Source organism: Pteropus alecto, unplaced genomic scaffold (genome assembly GCF_000325575.1).
Source record: "Pteropus alecto unplaced genomic scaffold, ASM32557v1 scaffold110, whole genome shotgun sequence".
NCBI lineage: Eukaryota > Metazoa > Chordata > Mammalia > Chiroptera > Pteropodidae > Pteropus > Pteropus alecto.
This window is the reverse complement of record NW_006431920.1, coordinates 3,997,816-4,010,897: the sequence shown is the minus strand read 5'-3', so window position 1 is coordinate 4,010,897 and position 13,082 is coordinate 3,997,816. Positions and strand designations below refer to the sequence as shown.

The 13,082-nt window shown below is 35.8% G+C and overlaps 1 protein-coding gene across 4 annotated transcripts in view; it reads left to right on the top strand.

Annotated features, from left to right (window-relative positions):
* The window catches only part of AGFG1 (ArfGAP with FG repeats 1), a 66,164-nt gene extending 54,866 nt beyond the window's left edge, over positions 1–11,298 (top strand). For 3 of the 4 annotated variants that reach the window (XM_015585414.2, XM_006906653.3, XM_025043253.1), the window contains exons 11-13: positions 7,272–7,430; positions 8,408–8,499; positions 9,070–11,298. In XM_015585414.2, the coding sequence (XP_015440900.1) occupies positions 7,272–7,430; positions 8,408–8,499; positions 9,070–9,129 (311 nt within the window). In that variant the 3' untranslated portion in view covers positions 9,130–11,298. The remainder of the gene's footprint in view (positions 1–7,271; positions 7,431–8,407; positions 8,500–9,069) is intronic. The other variant, XM_015585413.2, reaches the window with a different exon arrangement.
* Positions 11,299–13,082: the final 1,784 nt, after the last annotated feature.

Here is a 13,082-nt window from a genome sequence, read left to right as displayed (position 1 = left end):
TCTTTCCCTCTTTTTTTTTTTTTTTGTCTTTTTGGTTCATACTGTAAGCTAGCCATATCATCCTTGTATTGTACCTTTTTGATTTTTGTCTTACTATCCTGAACACCAGAGCTATTTGCCAATACCTCGGAATGTCAGCAAGTGCATGGCTATGACCCAGTCCCCGTTAAATCTAGAGAGTTGGTCAGCTTTGTTTTTGTGTATGTTTCAGTAATTTTAGAAGTAAAGCCTAACTCTGGTTCCAGCATATATTGGTGTGAAATACTGAAAGTAAGGTGCTTGTGACATTACCAGTAAATTCGCATCATTAAGAGTTAGTAATTACTAGCAAATCTCTTTGTTATTGACTAGATTAAGAATTGTGTTATTAGGAGTTTGAATTATAACTTTCCTTTTTACATAAATGTCTTCGGTTATAATTTGTTGGTACTTTGTATAATAGATCAGGGGTCCCCAGCTCGTGGCCTGTCAGGAACTGGGCTGCGTAGCAGGAGGTGAGCGGTGAGTGAGTGAAGCTTCATCTGTATTTGCAGCCGCTCCCCAGTGCTGGCATCACCGCCTCGGCTCCGCCTCAGCTCCACCTCAGGTCATCAGCACTTAGATTCTCATCGGAGCACCGGTCCCTGGTGCCACTATTGGTTGGGGACCACTGTAATAGATGTTTAATAAACATTTGAATTTCACACATAATTTACTTTTTAAGAAATGGTTTGTTTTAGTTCAAGTATACCTAATTAATTGACTGCTTTAAATTTCTGTTGTATTCTAGACAAAAATATATCATTCATCAGTTGTGATAAATGTAATATTTGTAAAATGTCTCATGACACATTGGTTTTTTACATTGTCTCATTTAATCTTAACTCTCATCAAGTAAATGTTTTAATCACTCCGACAGCTGAGGGAACTGAGGCTCAGAGTAGTTAAGTGAATGTGTTTTGGGTATATCCAGACTTGTGTTTCAAGTCCTGTTTTACTGTTTACTTGCTAGGTTATCCTAAGAAAGTTTTTTTGTGTGTGTGTGTATGTATGTATGTATGTATTTATTATTTTATTTATTTATTTATTTTATTTTTACGCGAGGCAACCCTAGGTTGACCTCACAGATTGCAAGGACCTTGTCACCTTACAATCCCTTATTTTTTTACATCTACAGCACCTGGTCTTCCTAGGTGGTCTCTCATCCAAGTACTGATCAGGCCTGACCCTGCTTAGCTTCTGATATCAGACGGGATCAAGTCTGATCCCGTCTGATAGCATGGCCATCAGGGTGGCATGGCTGTAGACGTATTTTTTCTTTTTCATGGAGTAAAGGTGGTAGAGATGTACTAAGATTCGTTGAATGTTTTAAGTTATTTGCAAGATACTATTGAGATGTTTGTAGCTATCGTGACCCCATTTAATAAGAATGGAAACTCAAATTACACCTTGACTGGGGTTTTGTCGATCCGACTTCTCTGAGCCTTATTGTCCTTTCTGTAGAATGTGAACAATGTGCTCCTCCTGGCAGAGTCATAAGAATCGGATGGCACAAATCGTGTTGCAGGGTCTTTGTATTATTGCATGTACTTGGCAAACCTTCTCTCTTGCTTTTCCTTTCATGACTGTAACTCTGAGTTGGTTCTGTCATCAGGATTATGGGCTTTTTTTTGCTTATTTTGTTTAGGGTATGAAAGTCCTTTAAAGTTAAGATTTGATATAAAATATAAAATAATATAAAATATACAGTGTGTGTTTGGATGATATAAAGTAATTTTAATATTAACCTAAGAAAAATTTATTGAAAGGTAAATCTGCGTCCACAAATTTTATTTCAGGGTAAACAATTTTGAATTATTTTTTTATAAACAATGTTTTGCATTATAAACAATTTTGAATTTATCACATCGATCACCTTTATTAGGCTGTTGAATTGACTAAATCAAACTAAATGTTTAAATACATATGTTTGTATTGAAGGTGAAATATAAATAATAATTTGACAAATACACTATGTTTAGGAATTTCCAGTGTTTCATGACATCAACATTAATAATGGTTCTTTAGGAGATAGTTTTTGTCACTCTCAAATGTATTACTATTGTCAAATTTCATTTGAGGTTGCTTTTGAAAGAGAGTATTGCGTAGTTAGCTCTGTGTGAAATTTAAGAGTTTTACTAATATGTTTCATCCTTGAAACAATTATTTTAATCTCTTTGTTTTCCTGCATTACAAAGCTTTAGGGCTGTAACTTTATGATACGTAAAAACTTTCATTAGGAGATTAGCCAGTATGGCCTAAGATCTTTTTTATTTTAGGAGTCTATTCTATTTTACATTTTTTTCCCATAGCCCTTGATTCCTTAAATCTAATAACCTTAATATAGTTTTCAATTATTAGGCATTTCTCTTATAAATCTTAAATATCTCCTTTGCCACTGAATGAATAGCCTTTATTTCCTAACAGTCATTTATTTTAGTGAATGATTTTAAAGATTTTTTTTTCCTCCAAAGAGATAGACATATAAAATGTAGAACTGAAGGAATCGTAGGAATGTCTGCCTAGCCTCTTTGTTTTATTACGTAAGTGAAAATCAATTTTTTGGCTTTGCCTTAGCAGTTCAAAATTACTTAATGACTAATCTAATGTTAGTGCCCAGAACTCTTCTATAAACCGGCAGTATTTCCTTCCAGTACAGCATATTTATAATTTAGTTTTGCTTTGATGAAACACATACAAATCAGCATTATGTGCTATTCCTTTTTTATGTCTAAATACTCAGTAGGCCCATCTCATCTGTCTAGTATATTCTAGAAATGAGGATTAATACAAAAATGGGACAGGCACAAAGGGATGAGGAAAAGGCAAGGAAGAAACCTTCAGTAGAAAGTGGCGTGGACTGCATAGGGCGTGTCATAGCAGTGATGCGCGCGCCCTCCAGTCTTACGCTCAGTTACTCCTAATATTTGGATCATCTGCACTTTTAACATTCAGTAGAAACAGTAAAGTTTAAAAAACTAGCACAACAGAAAAATTAACCTTAGAGCAGTCTAGAGAAAATATTTGCAAATCATGTATCTGGTAAGGGGCTTTTCTGGGCTACATGAAGAACTCTTACAACTTAATCATAAAAAGACAGTTCAGTTAAAAGATGGGCAAAGGATTTGAGTAGATATTACACCAAAGAATATGTACAGAGGGCCAACGGCCAATAAGCACATGAGAAGACGTTGAACATCTTGAGTCATTAGGGGAATGTAAATCAAAACCTCACTAGTGGCTACTTTATACCCACTGAGGTGGCTATAAGCAAAAAGACAATAATGAGTTGAGGAAATTAGAGACCTGATATGTTACTGGTGGGAATGTAAAATGGTATCTAACTTTTTTTGAAAATAGTTTTGCAGTTTCTCAGAAAGTTAAGCAGAGTTACCATATGACCTAACAGTTCTACTCATAGGAACATACCCACGAGAAATGAAAACATAATATCCACACAAAAACTTGTATATAAATGTTAATAGCACGTTATTTATAATAGCCCCGAAGTGCAAATAACCCAAATATCCATTAGCTGATGAATGGATAAACTAAATGTGGTATAGCCATAGAATGGAATTTGTTTGATAATAAAAGGAAATGAAGTACTGATTCCTGCTACAACATGGACGAACCTTGAAAACACTAGGCTGAGTGAAAGAATCCAGTCCCCAAATTCTATTTAGTGTATGACTCCATTTACATGCTCTATCCAGAATGAGAAAACCTATGGAGCCCACAAGTAGGTGGGACAGAATGTGGAGTGACAGCTGCTAGGCATAGAATTTCTTTTAGGGGGAATGAAAATGTTCAAAAATTAGATTGTGATGATGGTTGTAGAATTCTGTGAATATATTAAAATACATTAAAGTCTACCCTTTTAAGTGGACAAATCATGTGATATGTGATTTATATCAAACTGTTTAAAAAGAGACTAAAATATTTTAGAGCAGCCTGAGACTAGAGCTTAGAAGGCATTATTGTTGCAGACTAAAGTATAGTAATTAATACTGGTTAACAGTCATTGATGACTAACAGTCAGTTTTTGCCTAAGTATATTTAGTAGAACATGTCTCCTGAGTTGTTACCAGTACTCTGTAGGAAAGAGTTGTATGCCCAAATACATACAGAAAATGCTGGGATAAACAAAACTTAACCAGCATTACTAATGCAGGACTTTTCAGAGCCTTTAATATACTCTAAGAAAAGAGATAAAGTGACCAAACTTGTTTATCACAGAACCCTTCTCCCTCAATTAACCTTTTGTTGAATTCAGAACATAGTATAGAAAACCATCTTTTCAAGCTAGTGAGAAAAATACATTCATTGAATCTTTGCTATACAGCACTTTAAAAATTCATTAATACATTTAATCTTTATAGCATCTCTGTAAATAGGTACTATTATTTCTGTCCCTCCATGCCCCATTTACAAATGAGGACACTGAGGCTTGTGGAAGTTAAGTAACTTCCTGTATAGTTAGAAAATGACAGAACCAAAACTTAAAACCACACCAATATTTTAATCTGTCTCCCTAAATTTAATGGGTTTAAGTATGCTAATTTAAAATGCATGGACATATATTTTAGAAATAGTTCCACTCCAGATAGTTAAACACAAAAGGTTCTGTTATATAACAACCTAAATTTGTTTTTTTATTCATTACATTTACTTAGATGTAACCTCTCTGACCCAGGTCATGCCAGGTGGGTAGGATCTGCTCAAGATGCATTTTTTTTTTTCTCTCCTCAGCCATTATATTTTAAACTAGAGGTGCCGCTCACCTTTCTAATGAACGACCTTGAATAACTTTCCCCTTGTAGTACTTAATTAGTTCACTTGTGTTATCTTCATGCATTTCCGGTTAACGTACAGAGTTGTAAATAAAACATGCCTTATTCAGGTGCTTTCTCCAATATTTGACTTTTTAGATGCTAACGATAGATGCTAAATCATTTTAGATGATCCTATGAATTGCGTTTTTGGGTGCAACTCATCAGGCATACAAAGTCTTTTTATGGATATAAGTTGTATCTTTACATGAAAAAAAGTGTTTATTTTTAAAAATGGACTTCATAAATGTTTCTTCATTTGGTATTTATTATTCTAATTTCTCCTTTATTTCATACTGTAAATATTACGGTTTCATGAATATAGTTGAAATAAAAAGACTGTGGATATGTTTTTATAATGTGTTATGCTACCCACTTTGTAACAGTACATTTTAATTTTAGAACTTTTTAATGAACAGATTTACTTTTATTTGACAATACTTACCATAAGTTAATTGACATTGGTCTCTTTACGGCTTCCCATAAGGCCTTTCTGGAGCAATGCATTCTCAAGTGTTTCCTCACGCTCATTTTGGTAGGTGGCCACAACTACTGTCTAGATTTACGTGGCGGTTTGTCTACCTGCTTGTGGAAGCTTCTGCTAGTGTTCTGGATCCCTGCATGTGGAATTTTTTTCCATGTTTTAAAATGGAGTGGGCATGAATGTGTGGCATCAGGATTACATATATTTAAAGTTACATGAAAATCTGTAGTGGTTTATGTTTTAATTATGACAAGCATTATCGCTTACCTCCATGGTCATATTAGAATGTCAATAGCTTTTCTGATTATTTTTCTTGAGTTTGAATTCATAGTCCTTTGAGTGATGCCTTTTTGATATAGCAAACCATTTACCACATTATTCCATGGAGTTTGGTTTTGCTTAACTGTATCCAAGTTGTGCTTTTTAGTGCTTTCTTAAAGTGATTTGTCAGTCACGTGAGTGCATTGTTGTCTGTTATGAAACCCTCCTGTTTCCCTTGCAGTGTGCTTATTATTTTTTAATTCACTTGCTTCCCAGTGGCTTGTTTCCCTTTTTTTCTCCTCAGTAATAAAAAAAAGTGATTAGAAATTTGACATTCTAATTAGGTTCATTGCGGTTCATTGTTACAAACATTAGGATTATGCGGATTACTTTGGGCAACATTTATAACATTTTTTTAGTTGTTTTTTTAATAAAAGGTAATTCTATGTAACATTTAAAAAAATTTTTTCCCTTTGCTTTTAAATCAGGAGTTATGCTGGTAAATGTTTTGAGTCAGGAAATTCAGTGAAATTTTTTCTTGATAACATCACGCTAAAAGTATTTCGCTATGTAATTATAATATTCTGTGTTAAAAGCAGCATTATTGGCTCTTATTTCACGGGGCCCTTTCTTAGAACACAAAGTTGGAATGTTGTTTTTAGTCTTTCCCAGCAGTAAGTAGTATCCTGTTCTGCTGCTACACGTGTCTGTAATGCAGATCAATCCATAAGTAATTCGTAAACGGGGAGTGGTGGCAGCACACCGCACCGAGCGGTAGTTCCCACGCGATGTCCCCAGCCCAGGCGTCTCCCGTCCACAGAGGAATGGTGCCGCACGTGGCGGGCCGTGGCGGGGTGCAGCAGTGAGCGCAGCACGGCGCTCACTCACTCTGCCTTCTTTGTCTCTTCTAAGAGTGCTTATTGCAATTCCTTTTCAGTCTTTGTGCATTTTGCCCCGGTTTCTGTTAACTCAGCAGTCCTAACCTTCTAAAGCAGTATTGATTTGCCTTCCCAAAAAGGGATGTGGGAGTCCATATATTTCCTTTGGAATTGATTTACTAGGAGCTTAAAATGCCCTTTTAATTATGTTATCTTTTTATTAATGGATTCCTCCCCTCCCCCGTGCCCAATTTTGGCTCTGGTTACAAAGCTGCATAGGTTTTGCGTGGCCTGCCTGTAACCTTATTTCTCCTATAAGTCTTGTTACTTTTAGTGAGCTGTTTTGTAGAAGTTAAAAAAATGTTTTTTTCCAGAATGCACGTTACGTTATAGCAGACAGTTCAGTAGATAAAATTAAATTTTTGGTGGTTCTACTCTATATAGTAAAACAAAAGTAAAAAATGTACACTAGTATACATGTGAATTGCGTGATGATGGGCTTTAAAAAGTAGACTGCTGTTTAGGCTTGAACTTTATATAATTACTTTGAGAAATTTTATTGTATAATTTCAGTGATAGCTTTGTTTTATTCTGGTCATTGAGTTTTAGGAATAAATTGTATAGGTTGTTACACTGTATAGCGCTAAAACTTATTAACTGTTGAGTTTTGGAATTTAAAATGCCCTTAATGTACATCTGAATATTTTTCAAGGTAGAGGATGTCTCTTCTGTAATGCTGAGTATGAGAAACAAACGTGCTCTTGTGTGTCAGTGATCAGCCCTCCTTTTCTCCCTCAGCGGCCACGTTCGGCACAGCGTCCATGAGCATGCCCGCAGGGTTCGGCACTCCCGCGCCCTACAGCCTTCCCACCAGCTTCAGTGGCAGCTTCCAGCAGCCTGCCTTCCCGGCCCAAGCGGCCTTCCCTCAGCAGCCAGCTTTTCCTCAGCAGCCCAATGGTAAGATCTAGCGTTTGGCCAGCTGTGCATCCACTGCAGGTATCTTTTGTATGTCGCGATGTTACACGTTTGAACAGAAGGACTTAGGTAAAGAATGCTTGTCTGTTGAATGTTTACTATGCGATTAGAGAAGCCTTTGGTGATCAGGGCCTCAGAAAGTTGAGTAAATTTGTACGTTTTTGCAACCAGATTGTAGATGTGGGAGAAATCAGAGACTCTAAAGAGTACCCCTTTTCTCAGAATCGCCAGTGTCTTAAGAATTTCTCTATGTTCTAATACACCTCTTACTTTTAAAAGGGAACTTGATAGACCTAGAGTGTGTTTTTGTTTGTTTTGCATCAGAAAACTGCCATTTTGTACAAGGTGTTTTTTTGCTTTGTTTTATGATGTAGACTCATTTTCTAAATAGGTAACTTATTATGGTTAGAATTTGTTACTTGTTTTCAGCAAGATTCACTAGAGACCCATTTTTTTGTTTGTTTAACCATTTCATTCATGGTCAAAGTTTGAAGTCCATAGATTTGAAGATTACTCTTGTAATTCAATTACAATTGTAATTCAAGTCAGTGGTTAGATAAAGGTTTGGAAATAGGGTCCATGGCAGAGCCATAATGATGAAATGTTTCCTAAAGAATACTGTGATGTTCACGTAGAAAAAGCATTTCATGGTCCTCTCAGCCGCTCTCAGATAGTCAGCAGTTCATCTACTGATTCCATTTTTTGAACGTTGGCAGTTTTTGTAGCTGAGACAAATTGGAATTAACCATTTCTGGAGAGCTGTATAAAAGCTCTTTTAAGACTTGCCACAGGAAGTTTGTCTCTGGTGTTTGGAAGAGCATGAGGCCTAACAGTTTAACGTTATTATTTTATTATTGTTGCTCTGACAGGAGTTTCTCTGAAACGCATTATGAGACTTTATAAACATCACCTTGTTTCTCAGAGGTGTGGGTTATAATTGGTGGTTCTGTTTTAACAAGGTGCAGGTTTTGCAGCATTTGGACAAACAAAGCCAGTGGTAACCCCTTTTGGTCAAGTCGCAGCTGCTGGGGTATCTAGTAATCCTTTTATGGTAAGTGAGATGCAATTTTAAACTCTTGATTTTCAAATTAGGAAGAGCAAGATGTGCTTCTCCTAGATGCTGTTTGGTTTTCCACTAATGTTATATGATTGTACAAATTGAGGCAGCCATTATGCACATTTTTTTGGTTTTGTTTTTTAAAAAGAAACCACATTAATCAGTTGCAAATCAAAGCACTGACAGTAAATAAGCTATTTTATAACATGAAACCTGTCTACTTTTTTGGCAAAATAGCTTTACGAGAGGCTGTAGATTTAGCCAACATTGTGAAAAGGGATCTTGGAATCAGATTTGTTTTGAATAACAAATACTTTTGTCCTTCTAAGGGCCAAGTCCTTCTTAGAATCTATTTTGAGAATTTTATGAAATAATGGATATAAAAGGCACAACACAGTGCCTAACACCTAATAATTTTATTATAGTGTGTTGCTAAGGACGATAATGAAGAAATTCGATTGCCAAGAATTAATCCTAATCTAAATATTGTTTACTGAATAGCCTCATCTTTTCAGCACACACCACTCTTAATCATCTGTTGTTTTGTTCTGTGCTTCCCTGTAGAGTGGCGCACCCACAGGACAGTTTCCAGCAGGAAGCTCGTCAACCAACCCTTTCTTATAGCCTTACATAGACATTTTACGGGAACGAACTCTTCGTGGTCACATTACATCTCCGCCTCTTGCACTGTTGTCTTGTTTCACTGATCTTAGCTTTAAACACAGGAGAAGTCTTTAAAAAGCCTGCATTGTGTATTAAACACCAGGTAATGTGTGCGAAACAGAGGGCTCCAGTAACAACCTTTAACCTGTGAATTGGCAGAAAAAGGTAGCGGTATCATGTATATTAAAAATTGGCTAATATTAAGTTATTGCAGATACCACATTCATTATGCTGCAGTACTGTACATATTTTTCTTAGAAACTAGCTATTTGTGCATATCAGTATTTGTAACTTTTAACACATTGTTATGTGAAAAATGTTACTGGGAAATAGATCAGCCACTTTTAAGGTGCTGTCATATATCTTGGAATGACTGACCTAACCATAGCTACTGCAAAGTTACAAAGTCAAAATTGGAAGGTTTTATTCGTTCTTGAATTTTTCCTTTCTAAAGAGCTCTTCTATTTATACATGCCTAAATTCTTTAAAAATGTAGAAGGATACCTGTCTGCATAATAAAGCTGATCATGTTTTGCTACAGTTTGCAGGTGAAAAAAATAAATATTAGAAAATATGCGATTGTTTTTGTGTTCTTGCTGCAATGCCTTTACCAAAGTGGCCTTAAATATGAATAGTGAATCGAGAACATCTTGAATTCTTAAATTAGAATTTCAGAAGACTTCTAGTGACTAACTTTTATGTCTAAAAGAGAACATTTTATAAAAAGGCCATGTAGAAATGTATTAAAACTACTATGACTGCTATATTCAGGAATATGTCAGTGGTAAAGCATTTAAATGTAGCTTGTCAGATTCACCATAATCCTTCTAATTTCTTTGCAACTTCTTAATTTTGTGAAATTTGTATATATGAAGAATTTGCATGTATGTGTATTTACAAATTTTTAAAAGTATCTTGAATTCTCGGACTACAAAAGGCCTATTTTAAATATTGATTTAAAAAATACTTTGAATGTATTGGAAGCAGACATGCATTAACTGTGACATGATTGCACCTCAGTTTTTTTTTTCTTTGTCTGGACAAACTGATAATAGGACATTTGTCGATGTTCATTTATGGGGGCAAAGAAACTGGAACCCAGTGTTACCTTAAAGTTATAGAATACTTTGTTTAAAAGGCAATGATACTAATGTTTAGTTATATCTTTTTGTTAATATTCAAATGAACTTGTTTAAATATTTATGTATAACAATCCTTCATTCATCCAGAGATAATCTGTCAGTCTCATTCAAACAAAACACAACTGAGAAACTTGGAATCGCTTTTTTTTTTAATGCCTTTGAGCTTACATATGTCACAAAGTCTATAATGATTATTTTTAATGATCATTTGATTTCCCAGCCCCATAGCATATTAGCAATTCAGGAGTGGTGGCTTGAAAGGAAGGAGATAGGAAAATCTATGAAGAGCGTACGTATACTGTTGAAGACCATTTAGTGTAGGGTCAGCCCAGCCTAGAGGACACTACTATATTACATCACCTTCTGATAATTCTCTGTTACTAAGACTCTGTGTCATCAAGAAAAGGTGAAATTATATATACAAGTATATGTAATACATGTTTGTAAAGTTTTATCTTACGATGATTAGAAAAAAAATTTTAAAGCTTTGCTATTAAAAGAGGTGAACATCAGTTTCCTCAAACCTTTTATTCATGTTGAATACCTTTATCAGTGGTGACCACACGAGAGTTATCATGCTGTGTCAGAATCCGTGTTTTAGACTTGTTAAAGCACTGCTGTTCATTGCCTGTCTAGCTGAATGTGTGGTTTATCTGAACCGGTTTGATAAGCAAGAAGACTGGGAAATCTCTGCCCCTTTTCTGAGCAGTATCCTCTTCTTTTAGAATTAAACGAGTGCTCCGAAGGTCTTGGTGTGTGTTGGTGTATACTTGAAATGTCTCTACATTTTTGGGGTCTCTTTCCAGCCCCTTTTTCGTGGAGGGAATACTTAAGAAATGTCTTTGAATTTTTATGTTTTAGATTGTATTGAGTCCCAATCTATTCATATGTACAAAGTTATAATATATAATTATAGGCCATAACCCAAATAACCTACCAGCCTTTCCATATAAAAAATAAGTAAATTAAACAGTTGTTGTTAAAATAATTTTAAAGACTATTTTTTCTGGGTAAATTTTGAAGTTTGTAATTAAATGTAAGTTCTTATTGACTTGAGGGGGTTATAAAATTGAAATACTTAGTTTAAGAAGTGAGCTAGCTTTAGATGGGTTTAAATCAGCCTGTTAGACTTTCACATTCAGGTTTGCATCGGGGTTTATAACGGACCATCAAGCTTGTGTTGAGTACTGAAGAGGAGGGAATTCTAGAAGGCGATGAGACCGAAGACCTCCGTGTTTCCTGGCTTCCTGGTGAATCAGATCTCTGCCGTTCTGTCTTTAATCAGAAAAGGAAATTTTCTTTTCTTTTAGAGTGGCGAACTTTGTTGCTAAAGCTTAAGGTTATGTTTTATTTTCATTTTTGTGAAAACAGAGCTTAGGTAATCAGTTTCTTAAAATGATTCCTTCTGTAAATCTGCAGAAGCACATCAGTGCGTTCCCTGTGCGTTGCCCTGCCCCCAGCACTCCCCTCCTGCTCCAGTTCTCTTAAACGGGTAAAATGGAGAGTAAGTGGCTGCTTTTGTACCACAATGCCAGCAGTTCTGAAACACATCGGTCTCAGGACCACAACTCTTAAAAATTGTTGACGATCCCCAATGAACTTTTTTTTATGTAAATCGTGTCGATCAGAAGTTACCGCATTAGAAATTAATACTGTCATTTAAAAACTATTTGTTTATTTAAATCCAACAATGCTAAACCCATTACGTGTTAACAGGAGTACCATTTTTGATAAGAGTAAGTGTTATCCAGAAACAGTTGAGAAGGACATTATATTACATTTTGCACATCTCTTTGTAGTCTGGCTCAAGAGAAGCAGATCCTCACTGCGATCCTTTTTATGTCACGTGGACGTGGACTGGAAAACTCCCGTGCGCGTCATGGAATCGCGAGTGAAACAGGCAGTAGCGTGAAAACAGCTTCATCCTGGGTTGCGGGGACCCTCGAGGGGCCTCAGCCCACACCTTGAGAACCACTGTGCTGTTCTTTTTCCGGAACAACAGTGTCGTACTACTCCCTGAACTTCTAAGTGTTTTTGTTTGCGTGGTGGGAAAAACTGAAATTCTGGATTTTTCTTCTATTTTTATTTAATAGTATCTCAATAATAATGAAATTGGTGAATATCTCCTTTTTAAAAGGATACTTATTACAAGTTCTGATTCATGGCTATTGGTGTTTATTTTGGAATCATTTACTATTATGGAAAGCGCATCATAATTTGGGGGGACTATCAAATAGCTATTTTAAATTTTTAATAGCACACCTTTCTGAAGCACAGTTTATAGTTAATAATCTTAGCACGCGCGTATGTGTGTGTGTATTTTTTTTTTTTAATGAGAAGTGGATTCCTCGAACAGAAATCACCACCCTCCAGGAAGTCAGCCTAGTGCAGTTAAAGGATGGTGTTTTCCCCCAGTGGCTTTTCATACTTTTTCCACTTTTAAAGAGCGCACTTGGCTGTTGCTTCTCACTTAAACAACATGTTTTGAAATTCTTTTGAAGGTGACTTTTTAAAAGGTAGTTAAGTAGTCACCACACACTCTGGCTTTGTTGCTGTTCTTGCTGATGCACTGTAAAACATTCTTTCTTGGGGTAATACTCTATTTCCATCCCCAGGCAGGCCTTGTACCTTGCCTCTTGGGCCACTTTTGTCCACATCTTTGTGCTCCTGTACCTGCCCTTGTTCAGAATGGCTCACCTCATCTTCAGCTTCCACTTGCAGTCTCAGACTTAATTGGAAAATTAATTTCTAGGGAATCATTATGAAGATATG